Source organism: Pyrus communis, chromosome 1 (assembly GCF_963583255.1).
Source record: "Pyrus communis chromosome 1, drPyrComm1.1, whole genome shotgun sequence".
Lineage (NCBI taxonomy): Eukaryota > Viridiplantae > Streptophyta > Magnoliopsida > Rosales > Rosaceae > Pyrus > Pyrus communis.
In genome coordinates, this window is record NC_084803.1 from 5879075 (window position 1) to 5907065 (window position 27991).

Sequence of the window (27991 nt, forward strand, 5' to 3'; positions counted from 1 at the left end):
CTTCCTACATTACCAAACCTCAGGCATTATTGATAGAGAGACTGCTGTTAACCTGGAGAAAATTGTTGTAAATCCCGAAGATAAATGGCGTTATTCGTTCATCGACCACAATTGGAATGAGCACAGGCTGTTGGAGAAAGTAGAACTGGCAAGAGACCATGCTATGAAGGTGCTTAAATCTGCAGTAATCTTTATACATTAAACACTGAAAAATATATTGACATTCCATATAATAATACATCACAGCAGTTTTGGCTTGTTAACAGTAAAATAAAAACTCTGACTGGCTTTTACGACAGCACCGAAATAAATTTTATCATAACTAAATCGCCCTCCTTGAACGGTTGATCCTTCGTGGTTGAGAAAAGGATCCGGACAGAGCTCCGTGTACAGGACACAAATGTGGCAGTTGGGTAATGATAGATTTCTGACACTTGAAACTTCAACAGAATTGAAATGTCAGCTGGTGCCGGCTTAGTAAGGAATAGGTGCTCGGACAGAAGGCGGGCCGGATTTCATGTCCTCAATAATAAGATTCAGGAGAATCTGGGTCAACGAGCCTTCTTTACCTGTGTAATAAGCTCCAAAAGTTTCATTAGGCAACATTTGAAAATAGTAGTTAAAAGAAAGAAACACATCAAAAGAAAGCACAGGGCGGACATTTGGTCGGTCATTCATTCGGTTAATTTATGTTCAAAGTTACACAGGATGGAGATAAGTTCTTACCATCCCCAATGATCTGCTCGTCCCACTGCACTACAGGGCGGACGAGAATTCCACTGCCAATAAGCATCATCTCATCTGCCTTCTTCCCTTCCTCAACAGTCACATTGTCTACTCTTACTCCCCGAAGCTTGCCCTCCCCCACCAGCCCCTCTGCAAGAGCCAAAACTCTCCTCGCTGTGCACCCACTTAGGATTTTGTCAAACTGAGGCATCACAAGTTCCTTCTCTTTTGTAACAAAAGCCACATTCATGTTAGGCCCTTCAGCGATGAATCCATCTCCGTCCAGCCATATGGCTGCGAATGCACCCTTTTCTTCAGCCTCCATCTTCGAAAGCACATTTGGAAGATAATTCACACTCTTCATGGTTGCAAATTGGGGGGGTTTTATTGGGATCGAAGAAGTTACTACTTTAATTCCCTTCGAACTAAAGGGCGATTGATCTTGGATCACAATAGCATAAAGCGATGGCTGATGGCAGCCAGATGGGGATAACTGAAAATCACCCGGTCCTGCTGAGAGCCAGTATCTCAGAGATCCTGTTTTGCACTTGGAAACACTCACAGTTTGTAAAAGTATCCTTCTTATGGTTTCCCTATCAAATGGCAGGTCAATTTTCGCCATGGATGCTGACCTTAAAATACGGTCAAGGTGCTGGTCCAACTCGTAGAGATATCTTCGATGCAGAGAAGAGAGAACAATAAACAAAGTTGAACTTACTGAATAATTCACATCTTAAAAATTACAGCACTGAAAATCTGTGTGTGCGTGTGTGTGTGTGTTAAGATCATACAAATTTTCAAAATCCATGTTCGATGTTGAACAAAAATTATCCAGACATTAAAAGGCCAAACTCACTAACCCATCCTTTATAGCAGCAGTGTCGAAAACACCATGCCCTCTGTGGACCATGTGGTCATCAATGGGAATCACCATAGCAGCTGGATCCGTCGTAATTCCTCCGAAAACGCTAGAGTACATGGCGAGAAATTGTTGCTTACCATTCTGATTTTCGCGGTGTGCTTTTAGCCTTTCAATTGCCTTTCTACATAGAAAAGTTCAAATATCATAAAACAGAAGTAAAAAAAAAAAAAGTCTTGAACATGGATATTTAGTAATTAGTACTAATCTATGAAGTCTGAACTAATCTTTTCCAGAATCAAACAAGTCTCAAACTTTACCACACTTCATCGCAGAAAATAATAACTCAAGACACCAATTAATATTTTTTTTACTTATTTCGCTGTACTTTTCTAACTTTTACTGCAAGCAAAGAACTTTAAGAACAGTACTGAAGCATAGAGTACTATATGCACACCCTATGTAATTATGTCCGTTGATTTTTCTTTCGTTTATTGAATCCAAGAACATAAACGAATACGGGTGTGCAGAAGAGAAAAGTTCATGATTCAAAGGCGAGAAGGTGACCTCTGTGGAAGTCAACTGTGGAACCTCAGAGACTTGGATCCCATAATCTGGCACAACCAATATTGTCGTTGTTAGTGTTCTAATCATGAACTTATATGTGAGTACTAGAGTTTTTTTCAAAAAAATTCGACACGTTTATAAAAGCGACTATGAACAGAAGTGCTTCTACGAACTTACCGGACACAGCTTTGGTTCGGTTCGACCTTCTGATGGGCCTCATCTCTCCGGCTCCGAACGACCCATGTTGAAAATTAAGCAACCCATGTCCGGAAAATAGATGATTTCGTGAAACTACGATCAAACCCCTTGAATGGCGAGCTGGGTTTATGGGAAAATGCTGGGTTTGCGAGATGGGTTTCGGGAGAGACGGGAGGGAAGCCATGGAAGCGATCGGAGTGAGCTCTGCGAAAACGAAGACGTCTATCGATGACTGAGCTTAATACTGGATCGAAGGTGGATCCTGCCTTTACATTTTTTATTCCTCGTGTATTACCACCACGGCTTAAGGTGGCGCGTGGAGTGCACACTCCGGGGTTTAAAGGATAGGTTTTGAGCTTGGAAAAGATCATGTGTATAACTTGGAAAAAAAAAAAGAAAGAAAAAGTTTTAACGAAAAACTACGATACTGTTAACTTTAACAAATAAATTATATTTTAACATTAAAAAGTCAATCCTGGTACTATTTACTTTACCCTTTATTTTTTCCTTATCGTCAAAATTCAAAGTTTTCAAGCTATTTTTATTAGTTTTCCAAAAAAAAAAAATACTACTACATTTCGTTAAAATCATATTTCTGATCGTTTGGTATTTCCTATCTAAATTCAACTTTTTATGCGATCAATTACTTTAATATCATGCGTGATTGCATTTCATTCAAATCAGTTGAAATGACGTGATAATTATATTTCTTCTCTGCAAAATTTTTTTGACAATCACAAAATGACAACAATTCTTTTGAGTTTTTAATGAGCCATTTCAAAGTATTGTATTAAAAAATCAAAAGATGTCAAGGAAAAATGAAGGCTTCTTGTTTCTTCTAATGGATTTATGCCAATTTTTTAATGGATTGACGTCATTGTGCAAATTAGCTTTTGGCTTTTTGTTTGATAGAATCTATGAAGCTTTACAGCAACTCCACTGTTGCAAAGGCTCTCTCGGACTATTCGCTATTTAATCAATTCAGTGAATAGTAATTGTTCTTAATAAATAGTAACTATTTTTGCATCTCCACCCCTACACTAAATAGTCATGGCAATAGGCAATAATATCTTAGTATTTTTTTATTTATAATTAATATTATATTATTAATTTATCTCCGAATCCTCCTCCTTCTTCCTTCTTCTCTACAGATTTGGTTCTGCTTCTTCTTCAAATCTTTTTCTTCAATTATGCATCTTCTTCTTCACTTCCTTTTTCCTTCTTTGTTTGTTTATCGAAAAACTTCTTCTTCAATTATGCATCTTCTGCATCTTCTCCGACAACCATTTATGAGGAAGTCACGACGCCGGCTTCGGGAAAGCACGACGCCGACTCCGGGAAAGCTCATGATGCCTACTTGGCCTTTAAAGAAGACGAATCCGAAGGCTCTGGTGGGTTTGGGACCGGAGAGGATCCTCTCTGCAGCTTCCAAGAACGACGGAGGTCGAGTAGCTGTAAGGTTGAGGCCCAAAAATGTAGAGGAGATGATGGATGACGTTGCCCAGACGTCAGCCTTGCATCACGTGGCCTTTGGGCTCTTGGGCTGGCAACTCCTGCCGGGCCCCTCCCTCGGGCCTGCTCGGGCTCGCTCGCCAACACACGCTGGGCTTCATCACCCGGCCTATTTGGGCCTGTTCCTGTGCCTGTCCCTTGGGCTGGAGCACACGGTGCAAGTGCTTTTAACGAAAAGCTCTGGTACTGTTTATTTTAACGAAAAATCATATTTTTATACTAAAAAATCAATTATAATACTATTCACTTTACCTTTTATTTTGTCATTATGGTTAAAACTTAAAGTTTTCAAACCATTTTCATTAGTTTTTCTTAGAATGTAACTTTTGTTTTTATTTTCTTAAATAATATATATATATCAAAAAATAGGATAATAAATTGGCTTTAAATTCGTAATTTATGAAATTTGTTTTAAATATTTATTATTTATGCGCAAAAAAATATTATTAACTGTAATATTCAATGACAAAAATTAAATTTTATTTTCGAAGTATGGTTAGTGGACTCACCATTTGCAATAGGATGTTTCTTGTACCTAATTAGACAAATTATTATAATATTTTTATAATTAGGCCAATCATAACCTAACGGCCACGGCCTACCAAGTTATCAAATTTTCAGCTAACCAAAGCGGTTGTGAAGTGTACGCGCCACCACACAAACACCCGCCAAATCCCGATTGCGTAAAAAAGGTGCTGACTTGCTGATCATATCTGAAAGCAACAACACCGACTTCTCTCATACGTTTCACACTTGCAAATTAGGGTTTTTGAAAATTCAAATTTTCAACCCACGAACTTGGATCAAGAGCCCCAACATTTGGGGTAATTGAAGAACCTAGGGTTTGCTCGACCAAACTTCAATCAATCATCACTACAAAGAAGCAGAACCTAGTTTGTTTCTGTATCCGATTGAGCTAGGGTTTCTTGAACTTGGTTCAAAAATGGAGATAATCGGCGACGCGCTTCGCCAGGCGTTCATGCCGAAGCACGAGTACGAGAGCCTCCGGGCGGAAGACAGAGCGTGGGTGAAACTTCAGAAACCACTGCTAATGGCGTCCATGGCGTTGGTCTGCCTCGTAGTTGTTGTGTGCACGGTTATTAGCTTGAACATTGTGTTTCCGGCCGACCCGGCTAAGCGGCCGTTCTGCGGCGACCGGAGGCTTAATTCGTTGCCGATGAATGTGAGAGGCGGCGATTCGGATCCGTTTCCGGGAGCGTTTTATCTTACGGATCAGGAAATTGCGGATTACTACTGGATGGTTGTGTTCATTCCCACCTTGATCATTTTCTTGGCTACTTTCATGTATCTCGTTGCGGGTAAGGAAGCTTTCAAGCTCTACTTTGATTTTTTTTTTTTTTTTTTTTTTACAATTTGAAGTTCTTGTTTGGATGCTAATAAATCCAAGAGGTAGGAAATGAAATTTTTGATTTTGTGTTTGTTGTAGAAAGGTGGAGACTTGGTTCATTACGAGTGCGTTAGGATCGAAATATCTAGTAAAAAATGATTGTGATTAGTGATAACAAAAGGGAAGACTTGGGGAATGTATAGGTTACATATTGGATAATTGTGAGATCTTGGTCTATTTGGTTAGAAAAATCATCAGAAGTACTATAAGGAAATGGCATTTATAATCCGGGGTTTGCTGTCTCGGATAAGCCATTGTCTAAGTACTCTGAATTGTAAGTTATGGTGTTCACTTGGTGGAATAGATTTATGCTTATAATACTTAAAGTTGATAGCTTTGTAGCTGGTGAATGAGTACTAGAAGCCATGTACTCACCCGGAGCACAAAAGTGAATCTCTTTAGTAGTTTTTTTTTTTTTTTTTGGTATTTTGTAGTAGAAGTAGAACTTCTGTTAAAGACAATCAGAAGAATATGCATCAAAGCTGAAAGACCACCCTTAAAGGGTCGATATTTGAAAACTTAGTAATAAATATGGGGCTTTATATGGTTCCGTAGTGGTTGATTCACACCTCGTGACCAGCTTCATGTCTAGGGCATAATCTGCTTGCGAAGTGTATAAATGAGTATTAATTGGTTGTGCATGGATCATGGTATACAATTTTGTTGGAGAAGGGACATTGTGTTGTTGGATATTGCCTCATTATTCTACAGGGAATTTTTTTTTGTTTTTTTGAGAAAATATTTTACAGGGATTAGATCTAACAATTTTCAGGGCAATAATTTGATTTGGATATGCTAAATGGTTTTCAACTTCTCATAGTTTCAATCTGGGTGCAGGAATCACCGTTGCTTATTCTGCTCCAACAAGACATGGATGCTTAAAAGTTGTTGAAAATAACTACTGTGCTTCCAAAAGAGGTATGCTCCCTTTGTCTTTCTCTCTCACACTCCTGGCACACTTGTTTTCTTTTTCCTTTATTGATATTTAGCTGTTATAACTCGTTTTCGCCCTTTCACACTGAAATTTTGCTTCACTTGTTCATGGTTTAGTTATTGGAATATTTCAAATGAACTACTGTATCCTATATATTTAAGTCACCGCTATCTATTGCTTATCACATGTGACTGGACTTGTCATAGATCATCTGGTTGCTGCATACTATCTCAACTTGCTTGGCTGTTTTGAGTTTTTACCCTGGTGCTAGTTATACAGTTACTAGTTACTCCTAAATAGCAAATTGGGTATAGAAGTGTAGTGTGCCAGAATTTGTTCACACTTTTTTTAGTTGCAAGTGAGTTAGGGTAAAGGCTTTCTTTTGTTGGTTAAAGATGGATCTAAGAGATTGCTTGCATCATGAAGATTTTTGTACTTCTTATTAGGGCCTTGCCAGAATGGGCATACAGAAGTTCGGTTATGAGTATCTTTTCCCGTGTGGCACTGATGGTTCATCCGTTTTATCATGCCAGTTTTCTTTAACAATACAAATTGTAGCATTTCTTTTATATCCTGGCACCTTTGGTCAGAAGCTTGGCGTTGCATGACAACCTCTAATAATTGATGTTTGACCTCTTTTATAATCTGCAGGTGGAGTTCGATGTCTATCGATTCTGAATGCCGTCTTTGCTATCATATTTGGTCTACTTGCATTGTTTCTTGGCTCTAGCCTCCTAACACAAGGAAGCTCCTGCTCTTTGCCCTTGTTCTGGTGCTATGAGTTTGGATCTTGGGGGATGGTTGTTCTATATGGAGGAACTGCCTTCTTTCTAAGAAGGAGAGCAGCTGCAATCCTTGATGAGGGTGAGTTTGGCGGTCGAAACCTAGGTCTTGAAATGTTGGAGAACCCCGTAGAAGTGTCACCAGAGGTGGAAAGGCGGGTTAACGAAGGGTTTAAAGCATGGATGGGGTCTTCACTCCTATCTTCTGATGAAGAAGATGAACCTGACAGTTGTTAGGAACTTTCCCACATATCTCCAACTCTAACATGTGAATGGTTTGGCATTTACGTGAAGCCTTTCAGAACTAAACAAGTTCCGGCAGACTTTTTGACAACTTCAGAAGAGGATAGAATAGTTTGAAATTCAACTTTGGCTCATCAAAGATGCCAGCTTTGAAATGGTTCTAGTAATGATGTAACACAAAGTGAATGCTGGTTGCCCGACTTTAGGATCATGTCGATTTTGTAACCTTTGTTGCGCGTGCCCTCTTTGGTAGCCTGTGAATATCTAACCAGATCTCTCTCCCTCCCTCCCTCCCTCAGCCCCCCCCCCCCCCCCCCCCCCCCCCCCCACACTCAAAGTAACCAGATGTTCTGCCACGATTTTTATATCAAAGATCTATTGAACAATGCTGAGAAACTCATGGCATGTTTACATGCTACTATGTTGCAAGTTATGGGTTATGTTTCCTTAATAAATCATACCTTTGGGGGTATTAATTATCATTGTCATTCACGACTTCTCTTGTTTCAAGTAAACATGGTCTCAGCCTTGTTATCAATTCATCTTTTGAACTTGTGTGTGTTTAGATGTGAATCGCCCATATCATGTACCAAGTGATGCGTTTAAGTTTAGGTTTGGTCACACAATGGGTCAACCACTAATCAAGTATCGAACTTAACACAAGTATAATACAACATTGTCATCCATGTGAGTCGAACTTAAAAGCTTTTACTCACAAGTGAAGAGAAATATTTCTAGATTGTAGTATCATTTTTGGTATATCATTTTGATTTTATTAACAATAATGGTGTCTATCAATGACTTACTGTCCGCTTTTTTCCATCTTTAGACCCCAAGCATGGCGTAATCAAATGCCCGAATAAGAAACCCTTATAAGCCCAAACAAAACCCAATCCATCTTTTAGCAAAAATAATCTTGATATTTGTATAACTCCTCATTTTAATTCTTGAGATTTAAAATCAAAAGAAGTGGTCTCTAACATTATCCACCATCAATCATTTTGATCATTGGGTGAAAAAGTATGTTAAATAAGGATCAAAATGACAAAACTATCCTCAATTTAATAAATAATATGCCAAAACGATTTGACCAAAAATGTGGATATTTTTGTCATTTTATTCTTATTTTATGAAAATTTTTCACAGAATAACTAAAATAATTCACCGTAGATAAATATATAAATCAAAATAAAAAGTTATGCAAACCTCGTCAAAATGAGAAGTTATGCAAATCGGGATAACATTTTGACTATAAACTCCCCAATGAAATTCATTGGTTAGTGCTGCTGTAACGTGTAAAACCCTAATCTCTCTCCTCCTCTCATCGTTTCTCTGCAGTGGCTCGGCTGAACGGCACAACCCTTCTCGACTCTCTCGACTCTGTCGACACTCGAATTCCCAACCAGCAGCAACCACAATGGCAGCATACGACTACGACGACGCAGGCACATACGACGAGACATCGGCGACGCAGCGCCAAACTTCGTCCGGAGCCCCGCCGTCTTCAGACCTCGGATACGACCCCAACTTCGTCCCCGACTCCGTAAAAGCCTTCGTCGTCCACCTCTACCGCCACATCCGTGAGAAGAATGTCTATGAGATCCACCAGATGTACGAGTCCTCGTTCCAGACCATCTCCGATCGGCTCTTCAAGGACACCCCCTGGCCCTCCGTCGACGCCGTCGCCCACTACGTCGACAATGACCACGTCTTCTGCCTCCTCTACCGCGAGATGTGGTTCCGCCACCTCTACGCCCGCCTGTCCCCGACGCTGAAGCAGCGAATCGACTCCTGGGACAATTACTGCAGCGTCTTCCAGGTTGTCCTCCATGGCGTCGTTAATATGCAGCTGCCGAACCAGTGGCTTTGGGACATGGTCGACGAGTTCGTCTACCAGTTCCAGAGTTTCTGCCAGTACAGAGCTAAGATGAAGAACAAAACCGAGCAGGAGATTGCTCTGCTCAGGCAATTTGATCAGGTAATTATCACATTCAGTTCCTCAATGTCAGAAACCCTAAACCCGAAATTGGATTCTCATTGTTGTTTGAGATGACCATAATTGGGGTTTTTTTTGGCAGGCTTGGAATGTGTACGGTGTCCTTAACTTCTTGCAAGCTCTGGTTGAGAAGTCGATGATCATTCAGATTCTTGAGCAAGAGAAGGAAGGGCTCGAGCAGTTTACCGCCACTGATGGGTATGATTATAATGGTGGCAGTAATGTGTTGAAGGTGTTGGGGTATTTCAGCATGGTGGGTTTGCTTCGAGTTCATTGTCTTTTGGGCGATTATCATACCGGTCTGAAGTGCTTGCAGCCCATTGACATTACCCAACAAGGTGTTTTTACCACTGTTATTGGAAGCCACATTACCACCATTTATCATTATGGTTTCGCCAATCTTATGCTGCGGAGGTACATTGTTCATTTTGTATGTTCTTTGTGATTTGACTTTGTTTTGCGTTAGATGTGTACGCATATATAACTTTGTTTAGGTAGCCTTACAAGTATTACTGGTTTTTTGCTGCAGGTATGTGGAAGCAATTCGGGAATTTAATAAGATTCTGTTATACATCTACAAGACCAAGCAGTTCCATCAGAAATCTCCACAGTATGAGCAGATTCTGAAGAAGAATGAGCAGATGTATGCACTGTTGGCAATTGCTCTTTCACTATGCCCCCAGGTGAAGCTTGTTGAGGAAACTGTGAACTCTCAGTTGCGCGAGAAGTATGGTGAGAAAATGAACAGAATGCAGAGATATGACGATGAAGCCTTTGCTATTTATGATGAGCTCTTCTCCTACGCATGCCCTAAGTTCATTACCCCTTCCCCTCCAAGTTTTGAGGAGCCCCTTGTTAACTACAACCAGGTATGTGAAACGTTACAGTGTTGATATGATGATTTTTCTTGGAGAATAGGGCATACGATTCTAATTATTGGTTGTGGTTATAATGCGTTTACATGATTTGGTGGTAGACTTGATGCATAGCATCAGCAAACACTTGAGCAATAACAAAAATTCCATAGACTGAAATTTGATGGTGTCATACCAGAGAGAGAAGTGGCCTTTAGGCTCTGGGGGTTTAAGGTTGGAAACAGAAATAAAAAAGAAGTCTTACTATTAGATATGCGGATGTTTGAGGCAAAGTGTTGGTGGAGTTCCTCTCTGTCTTTCTCTCTGAATGGGTTTGCGCGCGGGCATGTGTTCACAATTAATATATTCGATTTACCAATTGCAGGACGCTTATAGACTTCAATTGAAACTGTTCCTTTATGAAGTGAAGCAGCAACAGTTATTATCAGGCGTCAGGACCTTCTTACAAGTCTATTCATCCATCTCCGTAGGAAAGCTCGCAAGCTACATGGAAGTGGATGAATCCAAGTTGAGGTACTTAATGAGGATTCTGTTACTTATGTTTGTCTAATTCTTGTTTTGATTATATAATATTTGTTGTTTTGTCACTCTGTCTTGTAGGACAATCTTGTTGACATACAAGCACAAGACACATGCTGTTGATACTGAGGGAAAAGTTATCTCCAATGCTGATGTGGATTTCTATATTGACGATGTATGTTTTCTTCTATTACCTTTTATCTTGTTAATGGAAACATGAACTCCTTATGCACTTGGTTTATGGGACGTTTGTCGAGGTGATTATAAAGTTGCCTCAGAAGATCTAAAACAGTGTTACCTTAAGTCGTCAGCTGGCCTTATGCAGCGTCGCTCCCTTTTTATATTTCAAATACAATTCTTTTCTGTTTTTTGATTCTTAAATTATGTTAGGTCGACTCATAGTTTTCTTAAGTGAACATGTGATTTCGGTCTGTAGTTTGACTTAACTATGCAATTCAATGCCCAAAAGGAAAAACAAAAAGTGTGAATGCAGAATGGTTGTCTTTGGAAATGGGTTCAGTTACTCTGATATGCCCTTCTTTTACACTTGGAGGATCTGCGTCTATCGATGTTTTCTTCACATCAATGATGACTTATTTACTGGGAAATTGTTAGCCTTATCTAGTGTAAATTAGAATGGTAAATGATGACGCATATGTTTTCTGCGTGTAAGATTTCTATTCTACTGCAGGACTTGATTTCTGTCGTCGAATCAAAACCAGCAAAACGATATGGGGATTACTTCTTGCGACAAATCGTTAAGGTATGCACAATTCCTTGCTTTCCCTTATTTAATGAAATCTTAATTAGCAGCGTTAGGCAAGTAAATAGTTAATCGCCCTGTTTAATATCTTTGAACTTTTTCATTACAGCTTGAAGGGGTGATCAATGATATGGACAGGGTAAAGCTTGATTGAGTCATCCGTCGCTTTCTAAATTACCGTCCTCTCCTGCAATTTTTGCTCGTTTAGATTCGTGTAATGACGTTTTGAGATTTTTTTACTTCTTGCTAATTACCTGCCTCATGTACCTGCTCGGCTGGTCTTTTGAATTGGCGGATGTCGTTTAACTCTTAGAATTATCGAAATGTAACTTTCCAAGTTTTTTTTTTCCCCCTGAATCCAAGTCATAATTTGGTGCATCGGATATTTGTCAAAACACATGTCACATGATGAGAGAGATATTTATATGTAAATATATAGTTGGGTTTTAGTTAAGTTTGAATTATGGCATGGATTATTACTTGTGATACTTATTTTATGAAACTCCTTAAAAGAACTTATCTTTCGTTCAAATGCCTCGTACTCCATCCATATATGAACAGATTTATAATTGATGAGTAAAATAATTATCCAATGTCACGTGATGAGAGATAAACCATATCTTAGTGCACAATATGCAATTAGGCCCTAGATGTGGAATAAGGATCCTTTTTAGATTCTTTCAGAGATATTTTAATTACATTCGTTTATTGTATATCATGTGATAAAAAATTATTATAAATTTTTTATTTAAAATTAAATATAAACAATATCTAACGAAAATCGAACACATAATGTACGATGAACGGATGTAATTAGAGGATCTTTGAAATCCTCATAATCGTATATCGTGCGATTATAAATTATTATAAATTTTTTTATTTAAAATTAAATATAAATAACATCTGACAAAAATCGATCACATAATATATGATGAACGAATATGATTGAAAGATCTTTGAAATTCTCAAAAAGAGGATCTAGGTGCGGTCACTCATGCTAATTGACTTTCGGGGAAGGCAACATTTGACGACAGCGATTACGTTAATTTCCCTGTCGTTTTTTCAATCCGCTAATTTTGTGAGCGGGAGAATTAGACTCGCAAGTCGCAATGGTTGTCAATTCTCGCTTGTCCTTTTCCATGTACCATTTTTCATTATACAATAATAAAACTTATTTATAGATTGTCCCCCCTAATTGATTTTTATAATTTTTTTAACAGCAACGGACTTATAGCTCCGGTAAGAATATTAATATTCGCACTCGCTTTTTTTGTGCATATTCATTCTTTTCCTATATCATTTGTTTCACAAAAAAAAAAAAAAAAATGTACACAGCAATAGTTTTTTACTTTATAAAGTGCATGCTTGTATATTCGTAGTGTCGATAACAACTATAAAAAAAAAATATTAATTTCATTTTCAGCATACTATTTTTAGTCATCATGATAGAAAATTTATGGCTGAATAAAAATATAAAACAGTTTAGTCACCTTTTGAAAAAATTTTAGTCCAAAATGGATCAAATTAATATTGAATGTTCAACCTGTCAAGAATTAGTCAAATATTATTTGGGTAATAAATACATGTACTAAGACAAATTTGGATGACATTTTATGAACATGAAGCCTCTGTCTTTGGTTTCTACTCCTACTTTTTTGAATGTTAGTTGTGTGGTTTTAACTTGGATTTGCATAGTGCGCACACATGTACACTAACCCTCCATCAAACATTCAACGTTATCATCGCATCTCTTTAAGATTTCACTTGACGGATCAGTCATTCCGTCCAGGACTTACATACAAGCGGAATTTTAACGCGGTAGTATTTCAGCCAATTAGATACTGTCATGTTTTGTTGAGATAAACTTTAATGCATTGTGAATTCTGTTGTTATGGTGGTATTACAAACCAATCACACACTATCATGTCAGAATGTTAACTGACTAATTCATCTATCGCCACAGTTGCATCTCGTTATGGGCACATAAGTCATTTGGGTATGTTGCCAGATTATCACCAAACCCCCATCTCCAGCAATTCCTTTCCTCCAACCCACATAGGTTTTTGTCAAGAAGGAAAGGTAGAGTATTATTGTTGTTTCTTATTCTGAGTTATATAGGTCGCTAGGAATAGCCTAATAGGTGCGGGCTATAGCAACACACAGAGAGTAGTGCTGACTGGTGTGATAGAGAAATGGTGATCAGTGCAAGGTGTTGCTTGAACAACTCCATGAGAGCTTTGAATTTATTTGTCAATGTTTGTGGAGTTGCAGTCATCATCTACTCCCTTTGGCTCACCAAGAAATGGCAAGTTGGAGTCTCTGAGCTCCCTCCTGTCTCAATTGTCCCTAAGCCCTGGTAAATATACATACACATATACACGCACATATTTTACTTTCGTTGAATTGTGAATTCATATTTTCATGTTTTGGGTGATTCCGAGGTTCTGTATTCAAATCTTCCGCTCTCCAATATCGCTTGTATCAAAGAAAACGAGAAGGGTTTTTGCTGTTTTTTGTGATAGACCTATAGAGCAGAGGCTTCCTGCAGTTTTTCTTTAATCTTGTTATATTTTGCATTTGTTCGAAAGTCATCAGTTGCAATTTTGTTTGACAGGTTTATATATACATGTTTAGGTATGGGAATTGCTGTCTGCCTGAGCACCCTTTGCGGTCATATTGTTGCCAATTCCGTCAGCAGTTTTACTCTCTTCATTGTATCCTTTCTGGTGTATACGGCTTTTGTATTGACATTCGACTTCAAATTTTTGTTTACTATGTTCGAAAAAAAAACTTGGGAGGTGATTTTCACACTCGTTTTATTTTCCTGCACTCCTCCATTTGAATGCAGAACACTTGAAGATGAGTGTCAAAATCGCCATCCAAACGTTTCTGCCTTTTTTGCCTTCAACTTTTTACCACTTTTTAGCAATTTGAATTTAGTTTTATGAATATTTACATAAATATCATCAATCTGGTTTGTCCTTGACCAATTTTAATTAGTACATAATCTTCGTCTTCTGTCTTCTTTGCCTTGAAGTTGGAGTGATTGTCTCAATTTTCTATAGGATGGACTGGGAAGAGGTATGCCTTCATGGACTGCATTCAGTCTTTTAAGCTTGGTAGCCATTAACTAGTAATCACTTTTTCAATAAGCTGCTTTTTTCACAGCAATTTGCCAAGTACATTGATGAGGATCACACCCTGTTCAAAAACTTCTTGAGGTTTCATCTAAACATGTGCCGCATCATTGTAATTCTCATTTTGATACCGCAGGTACAAAAAACCCTGTTTTTTTACTCAACTTCGGACATTGTCTGAACCGTTAGATCATCATAATTTTGGTGACTTAACGGTTCAGACAATGTTTGCACTACAGAATTTCCTGCGACTTTGAGCTAAACACAAGTTCATTTTGCAGATCAAGGCTACCGTGCTGGCAATCATTCTTTGGGCCATTGGTTCTGAGCCGAGGACGGAACATTTCAACTCTTCTGATGTCACAAACTTCAGATACTCATTTTTAGCAGCACCTACACAATCGTTACAAGATATATCAAGACATGGATTCAGAAACTACGAAGTTTCACCACCAGAATTTGAATCTCCACCACGCCCAAGCCTTTTTTCAAATGTACAAAGATTTTTCAGAATGCGTTTTCAAAGAAGAGCCACCCTTAGTTAGGGCAGAAGTATATAAGTTTTGGGTTCCCTGCATTTTTGTATTTAGTTGAAGGGGTTTAGAAGTGTATAATCTTGGCAGTGCCATTAGTTCACTGTCGCTGAAATAGTGAAATGGTAAATGCTTTTACCGTTGAAAACCAACAACCGCTTGTCCGAAACTCCAAATCTCAGCTCACCAACCCGCCATCCAGGTCCAAAACTCTACGGAGAATTGCCTGCACTGCCACCCTCTCAGCGGAGATCATGGCGTCTGAACATGGCGGTTCTGCATTTGCACACATTCCTCAGGTTCCTGAAGCAACAATTCCCGTGGTAAGGAAATTAGATTTTCCCACACTTTCTTAAAACTTGGATTTCTTTGTGAATGGTTCAAAGACTCATGGTTCACGGGATACTGCAACTCACACCAGTATTGCATTTGCTTAAAACTTTGAATATTTGTGTGTCTAGTTATCGTGGTTGATCCACAAGAGATAAACTCGCGCTCCTATGCATTAGAGTAGTTTAGCATCATCATACAGTGTACATGTCCCAGACACCTTATCAAAACCACCCGAATTTTTTCAATGCAGCAGATCTAGCTATGAAGACATATCGTTACTATGATCCACGAACACGCATACTAGACTTTGAAGGTAAGTTTTTGTATATAAATGCTACTTGTATTTTCCTTCTTTTGTATGCCATTACCTTGCATCCCTCTCTTCTATTGTTGATTGTATTTTCAGTGGACTTATCGTTTATTTCTGTCAGAAGATCGATAAGATTATGTAGGCTATAATTTGTTTGTACCTATTATTCTACCTAACGTTTTCCATCCGCGACAATGCTTGAACGTTCTTTTGTTCACATCTTCTAGTTCCAGTCTCAGTGAATGACAGGAATGCTGGAAGATCTTCGTTCCGGCCCAACAGGAGCTATCGTGCTTCTCCAAGCATGTGCGCATAACCCCACCGGTGTGTTGATCCAACTATGCCACAGTGGGAGCAGATAATTGCCCTGATATTGCTTAGCAGGTATGGTACAGTTTCGTTTAAGCTCGATTTCAGCTTCAACCTTGCAGTTTTATAAGATCCCTCAACTGGTAAAACCTGCAGGATCTTGTACCTGAGAAATTGGTTAAGTCTGCTGTATATTGTAGGGTCATTGTCTTGCGGTCTGCGTTGAGTCCATCGGCAGTGTCATAGATCGAACGTCGTCATCTTACATTAGGGCATAGTTTACTCACCCTTATTGTTACTGTGCAGTAGGACTACCTTGACAGGTCTTGGTCGCAAGGCAGTTCCTCATCTTGTAGATGCAATACATGCAACTGTGTCCACTCATGTCTAAGCCAATTTTGAAGTGCATAAAGTGGCCATATGGTAACTCTCTTGTAATCCAAGGGTCACCAGTGCTGGTTTGTTGCCTATTTGTATTAAAAATAGAAAAATGCGAGCAACATGCTTGTAACTTGGTTGGTTAGTAGCATATATTGTTCACACATGAGACCATAAGTTTAATTTTCCTCACCGCCTCATCTCATAATCTCAATTTATAGCTCAATTGGTTAAGAACATAGTTAATAAAATAAGACACTGGTGTAGTACATTAAAAATACATACATACTACTCGAGAACTTTGCCTAAAGCATGCTTTATTTATTTAAATTTTTTTTTATAACGTTTAATATAATTTTATTGTTTATTTTAATTTACATACGTGTAGAATATGTGACTTTTTCTGTGTTCTATTCAAGAACTTTGCTTAAAGGTATTTGGTTACTTACGTGTATAATGCGTTGGGCTTTTAAAAGATGTGTTTTAACGAATCATTGAGAGAACAACTTCAAATAATACATTTGCACATACAATACACAAATTGAAAAAGAAAAGCTAAATGCATTTACACTTACACTCGAAGTCGTAAGTTTAATTTTCCCCCAGATTCATTAGTTTAATTTCTCCCAACCCCAGTATTGTAGGTATAACTGGACGGGCTTAAAGCCCATTGGGCTTTTATATAATGGGAAGAGATGCATGTACGCTTACAAACAAGAGGCAGAGATTCAGCCCATACCCACGCCTCGATGCACGTGCCTACCAAAATTTTATCGGATGTCCCCGAAGGGACTGCCTCCCCAAATTAGATAACATCGATAAGGCCGAAGCAACGTGCCCTCGATGCACGTGCCCACCGAAACGGTTTTTCACGTCACGGATAACAACATCAATTCGTAGCAGATAAAAAAAAAAAAAAAGAAGACGACAAATTTTAAATCCAACGGCTAAGAATCCCGTACCACACAAAACCAACGGCGGATCGTGCAGAATTGGAAACAGAGATTTTCTTCGAGAAAGAAAAGGTATAAATACAATACAAATTGTCAAATAGAGGCAGTTAAGGAAAAGCGGGGCCCACTTATACAGAAGGGATGTGATATCTATACACCACATCTTACTTCTCACACAACTTTTTAATTTTTGGTAGTCGCATCAGATGAATTGAAAAATATGAAAGAATAAAAAATTATTAAAAGATGTGTGAGAAATAAAATGAAATGCGTGAATAACACATCTTAATCAGAAACGTCAGGGAAGAGGAGAGAGGCCTCCACGACGCGCCACGTCGTCAGCCACGTATGCAATTAAGGAAAGCAAATCGTTTTCTTTCCTTTTATAATGCCCATACAGCGAAGACACTTTACACAGCGAGCGCACCAAAACTCGAAAAAGGCGTAATTTAAGCCCAGGAACGAATAAAACTGCCTAACATGCGCCCACAGTTAACATCACCCCACGCCCACAGTTCTTCAGTTTCTACGAGTAGTGATCGGAGGCTAAGCGCTCTGGTACGACACCTCGCTGCCGAAGATCAATCGTCCTCCGCCATGGATGCTCACAACAACTCCATCTCTGCCTCGCCAGCTTCCGCCCACGCCAATTCCGTCTTCGCTCACGTTGTTCGCGCTCCCGAGGATCCAATCCTTGGGGTACTCTCTCTCTCTCAAAGTGTCTGATCTTTGCTTGAATCAGTTTATGAGATTTCAGATTTTCGCGTAATTTGTAGTGATGGAGTTTTGATTTCGGTTGCGATTAAGCTGAACCGTTTTCAAATTTTGGTAATGGATTGAATGTTTGAACTGTAATTTGATCGTTCGGGCCCAAAATCCTTTTCGGTTTTCGATTTCAGAGTATTTTAATGTTAGCTTTGATGTTGATCGTGATTCATATACTAGTTTGATCGCGCTTGTTTATCTTTATCCCAACACCTATCGTATTAATCTCCGTCAATTGATTGATTGATATCCGATTTTTGATTATATGAACAGGTTACTGTTGCGTATAACAAAGATCCAAGCCCTCTGAAGTTGAATTTGGGTGTTGGCGCTTATCGAACCGAGGTGAGTCCCTTTATGTACTGAATTTAACATGATTCATCAAGTTGTAGTATGTATTGTTAGCGAAATCGATCTTCTCTAATGTATGGAAATCGAATGGTTTCCGCTCACACGCAGAGCTGATGTTCGTTTCATTGTCAAAATTATGCGTATTTTTGTATATTAAAAGGGGAATGACATGTCATCGTCGTTTGTGTATGCGTTAATTTCTTAACTTGTTTTGTTGTCATGGAATGGCAGGAGGGAAAACCACTTGTTCTTAATGTGGTGAGAAAAGCAGAACAGCTGCTCGTTAATGACATGTAAGCTGTGTCATTGTCCAACATTATTCACGTTAGCCTGATTTGTGCTGTTAATTATTGGCTTACGATTTGATTCCTCATTACACCCAGGTCTCGCGTTAAGGAATACCTTCCAATCGTTGGACTGGCAGATTTCAATAAGCTGAGCGCTAAGCTGATTCTTGGTGCTGACAGGTATAGAAGATGGATTGATATCTCGTCGAATCCTTTTTTCTTTATCACGTTTTGGTTGGAGGTGTATTGATCATGTTGTTTGCTACAGCCCTGCTATTCAAGAGAACCGTATTACTACCGTCCAATGTCTATCGGGAACTGGCTCATTGAGAGTTGGAGGTGAATTTTTGGCAAGGCATTATCATGAAGTAAGTGCTTACATGTTGCATCTTCTCTTGTTTCTACTACTGTGTAGATTATAGTTCAGCGAACTTAACCGTATCTATTTTACTGCAGCGCACAATATACATACCCCTGCCGACATGGGGAAACCACACCAAAGTTTTCACTCTGGCAGGGTTGACTGTGAAAAGTTACCGGTATTATGATCCAGCAACTCGTGGCCTCAACTTCCAAGGTTTAGAACTAGACGTGTTCATAGTTTCTTATTGTGTCTATCACAGTTGAATTTCTTTGCCCCAACTTTTTCATCTTCTGCCATATAGTTTTTTCTTAATTTACTAATAGTTCTTCCCTCGTGGGGTAATTGGCTGCAGGCCTTGTAACGTGTCAATTCTTCGTCCTGTTTTAATGCTTCTTTCGTTTCGTTTAACAGGCCTATTGGAAGACCTCAGCTCTGCCCCAGCCGGAGCAATTGTACTTCTCCATGCATGTGCTCATAACCCCACTGGTGTTGATCCAACCCTTGAGCAGTGGGAGCAGATCAGACAGCTTGTGAGATCAAGAGGATTATTACCGTTCTTCGACAGTGCTTATCAGGTAGATCGTGTATAAAGTTCCAACTCCTCTACACACTAGATTCTTCTTGCTGTTTAACGTCATGCTATTCCAACTTCTCATGGTGAATTGTTTTCTTTTCTTCATAGGGTTTTGCTAGTGGAAGTTTGGATGGCGATGCACAGTCTGTTCGTAGGTTTGCTGCTGATGGTGGAGAGTGCCTTATTGCTCAAAGTTATGCAAAAAACATGGGTCTGTACGGCGAACGTGTTGGAGCCTTAAGCATTGTAAGACTCATTCCATAACTTTCAGTTGCGATTTCCCTTATTTTGATGCATCCCACAAAAATTTAATACGAAAAAGAACTCCATAATTGGCATACATCTTAAATTGTCTCTTGATTGCATTCATTGTCGAAATTTCTACTTGAACATAGGTCTGCAAGAATGCTGATGTTGCAAGCAAGGTTGAGAGCCAACTGAAGCTTGTGATCAGGCCCATGTACTCGAACCCACCCATTCACGGTGCATCCATTGTAGCCACCATTCTCAAGGATAGGTACTCTTTGAATCTTGTTCAAATACCTGTTAAATGGCAATGACTTGATGTGTCTTCATCTAATTTCTGAATTCCAAAACTGAATCTTGTTTTTCCTTCACTATTTTGAGTTCTAGTTGCCTTATCGATTTTTTATTCTGTGGTCAGGGACTTGTTTAACGAATGGACAGTTGAGCTGAAGGCCATGGCTGATCGTATCATCAGCATGCGGCATCAGCTTTTTGAATCCTTGCGTGCTAAGGGTGAGTATTTCCCTATGGGTATATAGAATTTTTTTGTTAATCAACATCGAATGGAAAAGGAAAGGCGAAGAAAGACAACATAATTTATATGCATTTCCGTAGCAGTTTGCATAGTTACATCACCTCACTGAGTTATATATTCTGCAGGCACACCTGGTGACTGGAGCCACATCATCAAGCAAATCGGAATGTTTACCTTCACCGGATTGAACTCCGAGCAAGTTGCCTTCATGACTAAAGAGTACCATATTTACATGACATCCGACGGGTAATCAATCAGCTTTAATCATGAGTTCTTTTATTAAACGAAGCCTAATCTTCTGAACGTCGAGGGTAGAAATTTGGTTGTATATCCAAACGCGTCTTGACGCAGATAGAGCGAGGATTTGCAGAACGAGGCGATCGACTTAATTTTCTTTCTTCGTTTTTGCAGGAGGATTAGCATGGCGGGTCTGAGCTCAAGGACCGTCCCTCATCTTACCGAGGCAATACATGCCGCTGTTACTCGCGCTGCATAGTCGTATGTTTGGAAGGCAGCATTTTCTTGTTGTGAGCCAACTCCAATATTGGACTCTTCCCTTTCTGCATGTAATAATTATTTTACCTCATTGGATGAGGTTAAAGCTTTGGCCGAGTATCATAAAATGAAGAAAATCTGGAGGTTTTGTGTGATGTTTTCTACCTTCCCCATCTTTAACTTTATATGCATTCAAAAGAAATTTTCATGTCAAACTATAAGTTTTTTGGAGGATCCATTGTTTCATAATTTTTGTATGTTTTCGATTTCAATAGTCCAGGACGACGGAGTAATTTGAAAAATAAACGGTTAAGATTTGAACAATGAAGATTGTTTATAAAGCCAGATTCTTGGTAGCCTACCCAAAAAGGAACTCGATATTTAGAAAAATTAGAGTTGTTTATGGAAGGCTAAAGCGCTTTCCGACGAACAAAAACACTTCTAACTTCTGGCTCAAAGAAAAGTTTTCTCAAGAACACACCCCAAATGTTTCATAAAAAAGTACTTGAATTTCGTGAAAGTTACGACGTGCTTATAATAAAAGCTACTAGATACACCATAAGATATTTTGTCTAGAGAAGCGCATTTTAAAAAGAAATTTTTTATTATGATCGGAACACAGGTAATACATTAAATATTTTTATACAAGTGATGAAGAATTTTATTTATTAAATTATTAATTTTAATACATATATCTCACCATTTATATAGTGACACGTGATGTATCACTCTGTGTGTCTAATCATCCAGAAAAATCTCTCCTTCCCAAACGGTCTTCAAACTTCACCAATGGAATTTTTTTTTTTTTTTTTTTTTTTGGGTAAGAAGAATGTAATCCTAACGGGAACAGTTAAATCTCAAGTAGGGTAACAAAAAAACACGAATATAAAAGAACGGAACCGGAACCTCTTCGGACCAAATGATCAAATGATCCGAGCCATTAAAATTTGATCTAACGACTACAAACAGAAAGTCCCTTTAAAAGTTATAATAATTGTAACCGTTTGATTAAATTTTAATAGTCCAAATCATTTGATCATTAGGCTCAATTCCTTTGTGTCCGGACGGGATCCGGTTCTAAAAGAACATGGAATAGCTCATGAACAAATTTCTTTTTCAATTAATTGATTAACTGGATCCAGACGCTGCAGCAAAAAATTGAAAAACACAAAAAAAAAAAAAAAAAAAAGGAGAAAGAACTACATACATCGATATATATATATAGTATATGGATAACAAAATCTAAGGACAACTCCGACAGAAGGAATAACCCAAGCAAGAAGTAAGGCAACCTTCTTACAGGAAGCTATTTATCTGCAACCCTTCAACAAATAAGAAGTCGGACTCGAGAAGCTCTTGGCATTTGAGGAAGACTTTACGTTTTCTGTTCCCTTCTTCCCGGGCGTCCCGCATTCGCTAAAGTCGAGGGTGCGACACTCCACCTACGAAAAAAATTACCTAGATGATTAGCTGATTTCGTTACAATGACAAGAACACAAACCCTTTCATGACATAACTGAAAACGCTAGACGAAGAAAAAAGGATCATACCAAAACATTGGAAGCCGAAAGAGAACTACTCCCTGGCTGATCAGGCGACCCCTGCTTGTTCTCAGGGCCCGCAATATCTCGGTCTTTCTGTCTTTCCCGGAATAAACTTTCAGGAGTTTCATTTCCCAACACCTCCTGGGCATTGGCATAGGCAGCAGCAGTCTGCTCACTTATCTGTTTCATCAGCCCAATGGCATCGTAGCTTCTATCCCCTGGGCTCATGAAAAACCCTATATCCTGGAGAGAGGAAAATCGCGTTGGATTTAGTTAATATCAGACCCACGACCATGTAATTTGAGAAGATAATCATCTGCCAGGAACTGTGGTTACCTCAATTGTAATTTCAGTATCAACTCTAGGGCCGGGGACAAAGGAGTTGATGAACCAAGGAGATTTCCATGCCGAAGGAGAATCGATACTTCTCTTAAAAGGAGTACCACCAAACCTAGAAAAACAAACACCGTCACCAAACAAACTCATCAGGATCATAAATTGAGAGTACTCTAGAACTACAAGAAATCATAAGGCAATACTGAATATGCCGGAAACAATGACATTGACAACAGACTAAATCATACACGCTTTCAATATTGACATCATTGCTGGCACTATCAGTCTCTCGTGGAGCTGACGTAGAATCAGACTGTACACATTTATCTGCGAGAATTCCATGCTTCTTTACGCATATAGTGGGGGTTTTAACAGATGAGCATTGTCTTGCAGAAAACGATTTAGAAGGAACTCCTGGGTTGGTGGCTTCAAAGCTTTTACGTAACTGATCTTTAGGAGTTCTAGCAGTTGAGCTGAAGGGTTTTTCAGCTTTACATCCAACTACATCAGGAGAATTTAGTAGCAGATCATTTGTGTTACGTTCAACAAGTACTCCAGAAGGTTGTGCCTGAAAAGTGCAATAAGAGAATTTATACTACAAACAAATGCAATATAAAATCCACCTACATTAAGTGATCGGCCAGTAAGCCAGCAAAATAAATGCAAGGGAAACTCACACTTTGTGTAGTTGGGACGACATCAACCTTACTCTTAGCATCAACATCAGAAGTTTGTTGGAACTGCTTTCCCTTTTCCCGTGATTGACCGTCATCAAAATCTCTCTGTACAGTTCCATAATCTGACATTGCAGTGCCGTCAATCCCTTTTTCTACTTTGTTTTCACAGGTACCCTTATTCTCTTTATTTTCACCAGAGGCATCAGAATTTCTTTTCTGATCAGAAGATGGAGAAAGGGAATCTTCTTTCTTCTCAGTGTCTTCAAACATAACATCAAGACGTGAAAAATCTCTGGCCAAGCAGGAGGTCACATCAGTCCCAAGCCTTTTATCAATTCTTCTATCTGATAATGGCGACAATGGAGACAACAAATCTCGGTGTCGTTTCTTCAAAATAGATGGTGTGCCTGTAAAAGTTTTAGCAGCACTTTTTAGCAAGGCATCAGGGCTACCCTCACGAGAGGGTGAATCCCATAACCTATAGGGAGTGAGGCAATTCATAGAAGACATCATCAGCTGACGAATGCCAAGGGGACTATATTCTTGCTGCATGTCATTACAAGATTGTATAAGATCACAACTAAAAAATGGAATATCCAAGCTTGGAAAGCGAGGAGGCTCATAACATAGAGCTCCAGCATCCTGCTGTTCTTTTCCAGCATCCTGCTGTTCTGTCTGCTCATTTGAACTCGCATCCACAGGACAAGTTTGCGCATCCAATCCCGAAGCAAATGTATTTACAGGGACTAATTTTAAAGAATCATTAACCAGATCTGATTTGCAGGGAGAACTGGCAGACTCGTTATTATAGATAAATCCATCATTTAAACTTGTCACAAACTCTTGGTCTTGAACTCTGAATAAATGAGTAGGTTCTCCAGCATATATCAGTGGATTTTCATGAGCAGAAACTACTTGAGAGCAAGAGGTTCCAATTACACCAGAATCCAGGGGATGATATGATTGTGAAGCTGAAGTTCTGCCAGTTTCAGATATTTGGAGGTTTGTGGGTTGGAGAAGTACTGAATCTGTGCAAGCACCCAAATCAACTATGTTTGAGCAATTTGTAAAATCTCTAGAGGGAAAACACCCACCATTCATTGAAAATAATGCCCTACAGCATTCATCGTCAGATATCAACATGTGCTCTGATTTAACTGAACCGAAGGCCATGTTACCCATGGAAGTTGAAGTTTGAAATGGAGCCTCCACCCCTTCATGGCTCTCATTAGACCTCATACAATGAGTGTACATCCTTGATGATTCCTGGTCGCATTCTAGTGAAGAAATGTTAGGTAACTCATGCAAATTTAACTGGAAATCCCCACTCATCGAAGCTCCAGCATCATGTGAGAAATTTTGTTCCAGGAATTTGGAGCAAACCAATTCAGGAGGTATTTCTGGAATGGAAAAATTGGCATCTCCTATAGTCATAGATGGGTAGTATGGTTCTGAACAAGATGCTGGACTGCAGCTTGGGTCATTCGCTAAACGGGAAACATCATTATTCCCAAACTCCTCTCTAGTATGTGGTACCACATTGGCCATTTCAGGCGCTGAGAGATAGCAACCAGCAACAGTTGAATCTTGACTGCATTCTGAAATTTCTTCTACTTCTGCACCTTTGGCACCACTATCATCTCCACTGCTCTGCATTCTTGAAGAAGATGACATCATGTGTTGGTTTTGATTTCCAACATGAGGCATCCCTTGAAACTGTGTAAGTAAACCCGATTTCAAGTAAGAATCCAACTTCTTCTTCACAGAACTGTTCCAGTGATTTTTTATAGAATTGTCTGTCCTGTTGACCATGCAAGTATAGATATATCACAATTGTTGCCAGTGCACCAGAGTAAAAGGACATACAGTAGTAGCAATGGAAAACATTCAATTTTTTTTAAATGTACGTAGAAACAACAGAGACTCTTTGCCTCTAAATAATGTATGGGCATACCTTCCAGGCAAGAACTTCGTTAGCTCTGCCCATTTGTTCCCATACATTTGATGAGCACGTATCAGAGCCAACTCCTCTTCCTGTGTCCATGCCTCTTTGTTTATGCCAGGATTAAGATGATTATGCCACCTAAAAGTAGTTCCAACATGGTAAGAAAAAGAAACAAATACTAGATCAGGATTGAAGAGTAACAGGATTGTATCAATGAAATCATCCACAAGAAATTCTGTTATCATACCTTTCCCGACACTGCTTACCAATACGTCCAGGTAAATGCTGTGCAATAGTGGACCACTTTTTTGGACCATATTTTTTCACCAACTCAATAATAACTTCATCCTCCTAATCAATTTTGCAGAAACAACTAGTAAGGAAACATTGCATGTAAAAAAGTGAAATATGAGTTGATCCGACAAAAAATCTTAACAAACGAGGCGACAGAACAAACACAAGAATAAGATGCAAGTAGTGCGATACCTCTTTAGACCATGGACCTTTGACCAGTTCGGGATTCAAGACTTTCTGCCATCTATGTAGGCATTGCACATCAGTCCGATCCTTGAAACACTCAGCTACAAATAGCCAAGATTCCAATTAAAAAATGAACAGAACATAGATAAATAATAAGTAGCATCAACTGAGATAAAAATCTTTGGTCAATTCAAATAATGAGGGGAGAGAGAGAGAGAGAGAGAGAGAGAGAGAGAGAGAGAACAGGGCTGCTTTAGTGAAAACAATCTTTAGTGTCATGGCATGCTAACAGAGATGGACACGTTAGTAACACAATAATACCTATTTTTTTCCAATTCTTTCCTTTAAAACGCTGAACAGCCCTCCGCAAGATCTCATCCTGAATGGACAGAGAATATATTATTGTGCGCCGCATATTCCATAAAGAAAGAGGGATAATGAATGAATGACAAATATGCATGTAGCTAGGAGAATGTATTAAACAAAAACACAGTAATTTGAGATTTAAATATCAATGATGTATCAAATAAAGCAGCTAAAGCAATTTAAAAATTCGCACTGTAAAATTCCGACTGCCAAGGTGTTAATACGCACCAAGCCATAAACTTATGCATCTTTTTGACAGCATGTTATTTTAAAAGAAAATTTACCTCTTCAGGTGTCCATTGTCCTTTCGTAGAACGCCTTGTAGGCCCACTAGTCCTCCTACAAAAGAGTTGCTTACATATCAGAAAAAAACTGAGTCGTATAACTAATTCCCTGTCGAGGAGAATTTTACCATACTAAACCAAAAAAAAAAAAAAAAAAAAACAAGAGATAGAGAGTCCTATTACATAGAAGATCGACAATTTAACAATGCACACATGCACTCACACACGACACTCTTGTAATTGCTGAGACAATGTCTTAATGACCAATGAACATATGCACTTTAGTTTAACAGTTTTTACAAAACACGGATCACATCCTTGTAGTGCATTATCCTTCTTTAATTTCACTGAAAACGATCGAGTAGGTTGACAGGAATAATCATGAAGTAAAACAATTTTAATGAAGCAAATTGTCAAAGGACCATGGGCAACTGGAAATGACATCAACAAAACAATGAATAGTCTTCAAACAGAATTACCCATGGAGAGCTCGAACTTTCTGAATGCTGTCACCGAGCCCTTCTGCAGGAGTAGAATTTGTTCTTTCACCTTCCATAGTTAAACAACACACAAGTCAAGCTGCATACCCCGATTCCTACTCGACGATTCTCTCTAGTATTTGGACTCCAAATCATGATAATCACCCTAAGCAATGGTGGGGCCGAACTGGTTGCACAGAAGACCCACAAACTGCACAAACACAAGAAAGTTAAGAGACATTAAGCTCAAAAATCGATGGTAGAAACTCATCAAGAAATGAAATCGCCATATGGAGAACTAATAAACTACTAATTAAGAATTGATAATCTAAGCTCAATTGTGATTTGATTCAGCCAAAGCTTAGTAATTCAAATATAAAATCAAAGTTGGCACACAAAAAAACAAAATTCAACAAATTGTATCCGCCACAACTTCAACAGCCAGTCGTCGGTTTCAAACTGAAGAATGGGATTGAGTAAAATTGTAAACTGATTGTATCAAACTCAAGTTTAACTGAAAATCAATGAGAACTGGATCAAAAACCAGCAGATTAAGCCCTCAGACACGAATAAATTATCCAAGAATTCAAATTCAAATAAACCCAACTCGCAGAGAACTTAAAATCCGCGCCAGAAAAAGCTTCAATTAAATCGATTCAATAAAAACAATTGGGATCAATACAAAAAAGAAAATTCAAATTCAATCAAGTGAAAACCCTAAATCACTGACCGAACTGAGCTTGGAAGAGCGAAGAGCAGAGATTCCACGGAGAGAGAAAGTCCACGACGCGATCGCAAAAGAGCACATTTGAAGATTGAAAGCGAAGAAATGGAAAATTTGAAAAGAGATCTGCTCACACACAGTGCGGAGTAGAGAGAGAAAGAGAGGATTGAGAGAGTGAAACGGTCCGGAGCTCTATTCAAAAAT

At 38.9% G+C, this 27991-nt stretch overlaps 6 protein-coding genes across 9 annotated transcripts; 4 read left to right on the plus strand and 2 right to left on the minus strand.

The window, feature by feature from the left end:
• Positions 1-61: 61 nt before the first annotated feature.
• Positions 62-2439, minus strand: LOC137746584 (D-amino-acid transaminase, chloroplastic). The gene is made up of 4 exons (XM_068486604.1): positions 2330-2439; positions 1587-1765; positions 727-1400; positions 62-569 (listed from the first exon to the last, which is right to left on the minus strand). The coding sequence occupies exons 2-4, from the start codon at positions 1703-1705 to the stop codon at positions 475-477; spliced, it is 888 nt and encodes a 295-aa protein (XP_068342705.1). The 5' UTR covers positions 1706-1765; positions 2330-2439; the 3' UTR covers positions 62-474.
• A 2021-nt stretch (positions 2440-4460) lies between these two features.
• Positions 4461-7512, plus strand: LOC137714343 (uncharacterized). Its single transcript, XM_068453584.1, has 3 exons — positions 4461-5181; positions 6108-6188; positions 6856-7512. The coding sequence occupies exons 1-3, from the start codon at positions 4806-4808 to the stop codon at positions 7221-7223; spliced, it is 825 nt and encodes a 274-aa protein (XP_068309685.1). The 5' UTR covers positions 4461-4805; the 3' UTR covers positions 7224-7512.
• A 999-nt stretch (positions 7513-8511) lies between these two features.
• On the plus strand, positions 8512-11831 carry LOC137741490 (uncharacterized). The gene is made up of 7 exons (XM_068481197.1): positions 8512-9207; positions 9308-9639; positions 9755-10094; positions 10465-10613; positions 10701-10794; positions 11311-11382; positions 11492-11831. Exons 1-7 carry the CDS (start codon positions 8647-8649, stop codon positions 11534-11536), a joined length of 1593 nt encoding a protein of 530 aa, XP_068337298.1. The 5' UTR covers positions 8512-8646; the 3' UTR covers positions 11537-11831.
• A 1615-nt stretch (positions 11832-13446) lies between these two features.
• LOC137734283 (tetraspanin-19-like) lies at positions 13447-16634 on the plus strand. Of its 3 annotated transcripts, none has more exons than XM_068473577.1 (7): positions 13447-13738; positions 13997-14096; positions 14383-14463; positions 14551-14655; positions 14801-15375; positions 15636-15698; positions 15923-16634. In XM_068473577.1, the coding sequence occupies exons 1-5, from the start codon at positions 13575-13577 to the stop codon at positions 15062-15064; spliced, it is 714 nt and encodes a 237-aa protein (XP_068329678.1). In that variant the 5' UTR covers positions 13447-13574; the 3' UTR covers positions 15065-15375; positions 15636-15698; positions 15923-16634. The 3 variants fall into 3 exon arrangements, with proteins under 3 accessions (XP_068329678.1, XP_068329680.1, XP_068329682.1); XM_068473579.1 differs by having other exon boundaries at positions 15929-16634; XM_068473581.1 differs by having other exon boundaries at positions 15639-15698; positions 15929-16634.
• A 1104-nt stretch (positions 16635-17738) lies between these two features.
• LOC137734276 (aspartate aminotransferase, cytoplasmic-like) lies at positions 17739-21183 on the plus strand. Its single transcript, XM_068473572.1, has 12 exons — positions 17739-18034; positions 18374-18445; positions 18683-18744; positions 18835-18918; positions 19007-19106; positions 19195-19315; positions 19514-19677; positions 19785-19922; positions 20072-20193; positions 20341-20435; positions 20583-20703; positions 20869-21183. Exons 1-12 carry the CDS (start codon positions 17816-17818, stop codon positions 20951-20953), a joined length of 1383 nt encoding a protein of 460 aa, XP_068329673.1. The 5' UTR covers positions 17739-17815; the 3' UTR covers positions 20954-21183.
• Positions 21184-22106: 923 nt separating this feature from the next.
• Positions 22107-27935, minus strand: LOC137741920 (transcription factor MYB3R-1-like). Of its 2 annotated transcripts, none has more exons than XM_068481627.1 (12): positions 27794-27935; positions 27064-27274; positions 26585-26639; positions 26256-26313; positions 25941-26035; positions 25702-25805; positions 25464-25592; positions 23537-25310; positions 23081-23400; positions 22833-22947; positions 22503-22739; positions 22107-22394 (listed from the first exon to the last, which is right to left on the minus strand). In XM_068481627.1, the coding sequence occupies exons 2-12, from the start codon at positions 27138-27140 to the stop codon at positions 22263-22265; spliced, it is 3096 nt and encodes a 1031-aa protein (XP_068337728.1). In that variant the 5' UTR covers positions 27141-27274; positions 27794-27935; the 3' UTR covers positions 22107-22262. The 2 variants fall into 2 exon arrangements, with proteins under 2 accessions (XP_068337728.1, XP_068337723.1); XM_068481622.1 differs by having other exon boundaries at positions 23510-25310.
• Positions 27936-27991: the final 56 nt, after the last annotated feature.

Excerpts from the sequence above, each read along its gene's own strand:
- LOC137734276 (XM_068473572.1), top strand. The coding sequence starts at position 17,816 with ATGCGCCCACAGTTAACATCACCCCACGCCCACAGTTCTTCAGTTTCT. Across the intron at positions 18,446-18,682 it reads TTGGCGCTTATCGAACCGAG|GAGGGAAAACCACTTGTTCT; the intron begins GTGAGTCCCTTT and ends ATGGAATGGCAG. Across the intron at positions 20,704-20,868 it reads ATTTACATGACATCCGACGG|GAGGATTAGCATGGCGGGTC; the intron begins GTAATCAATCAG and ends TCGTTTTTGCAG.
- LOC137746584 (XM_068486604.1), bottom strand. The coding sequence starts at position 1,705 with ATGTACTCTAGCGTTTTCGGAGGAATTACGACGGATCCAGCTGCTATG. Across the intron at positions 1,401-1,586 it reads ACTGCTGCTATAAAGGATGG|ATATCTCTACGAGTTGGACC; the intron begins GTTAGTGAGTTT and ends TCTGCATCGAAG. Across the intron at positions 570-726 it reads CGAGCAGATCATTGGGGATG|GTAAAGAAGGCTCGTTGACC; the intron begins GTAAGAACTTAT and ends CTTATTACACAG.
- LOC137734283 (XM_068473577.1), top strand. The coding sequence starts at position 13,575 with ATGGTGATCAGTGCAAGGTGTTGCTTGAACAACTCCATGAGAGCTTTG. Across the intron at positions 13,739-13,996 it reads TCAATTGTCCCTAAGCCCTG|GTTTATATATACATGTTTAG; the intron begins GTAAATATACAT and ends TTTGTTTGACAG. Across the intron at positions 14,464-14,550 it reads ATAGGATGGACTGGGAAGAG|CAATTTGCCAAGTACATTGA; the intron begins GTATGCCTTCAT and ends CTTTTTTCACAG.
- LOC137741920 (XM_068481622.1), bottom strand. The coding sequence starts at position 27,140 with ATGGAAGGTGAAAGAACAAATTCTACTCCTGCAGAAGGGCTCGGTGAC. Across the intron at positions 25,311-25,463 it reads ACGAAGTTCTTGCCTGGAAG|GACAGACAATTCTATAAAAA; the intron begins GTATGCCCATAC and ends CATGGTCAACAG. Across the intron at positions 22,395-22,502 it reads TTTCGGCTTCCAATGTTTTG|GTGGAGTGTCGCACCCTCGA; the intron begins GTATGATCCTTT and ends TTTTTTTCGTAG.
- LOC137714343 (XM_068453584.1), top strand. The coding sequence starts at position 4,806 with ATGGAGATAATCGGCGACGCGCTTCGCCAGGCGTTCATGCCGAAGCAC. Across the intron at positions 5,182-6,107 it reads TTTCATGTATCTCGTTGCGG|GAATCACCGTTGCTTATTCT; the intron begins GTAAGGAAGCTT and ends ATCTGGGTGCAG. Across the intron at positions 6,189-6,855 it reads CTACTGTGCTTCCAAAAGAG|GTGGAGTTCGATGTCTATCG; the intron begins GTATGCTCCCTT and ends TATAATCTGCAG.
- LOC137741490 (XM_068481197.1), top strand. The coding sequence starts at position 8,647 with ATGGCAGCATACGACTACGACGACGCAGGCACATACGACGAGACATCG. Across the intron at positions 9,208-9,307 it reads TGCTCAGGCAATTTGATCAG|GCTTGGAATGTGTACGGTGT; the intron begins GTAATTATCACA and ends TTTTTTTGGCAG. Across the intron at positions 10,795-11,310 it reads TGGATTTCTATATTGACGAT|GACTTGATTTCTGTCGTCGA; the intron begins GTATGTTTTCTT and ends ATTCTACTGCAG.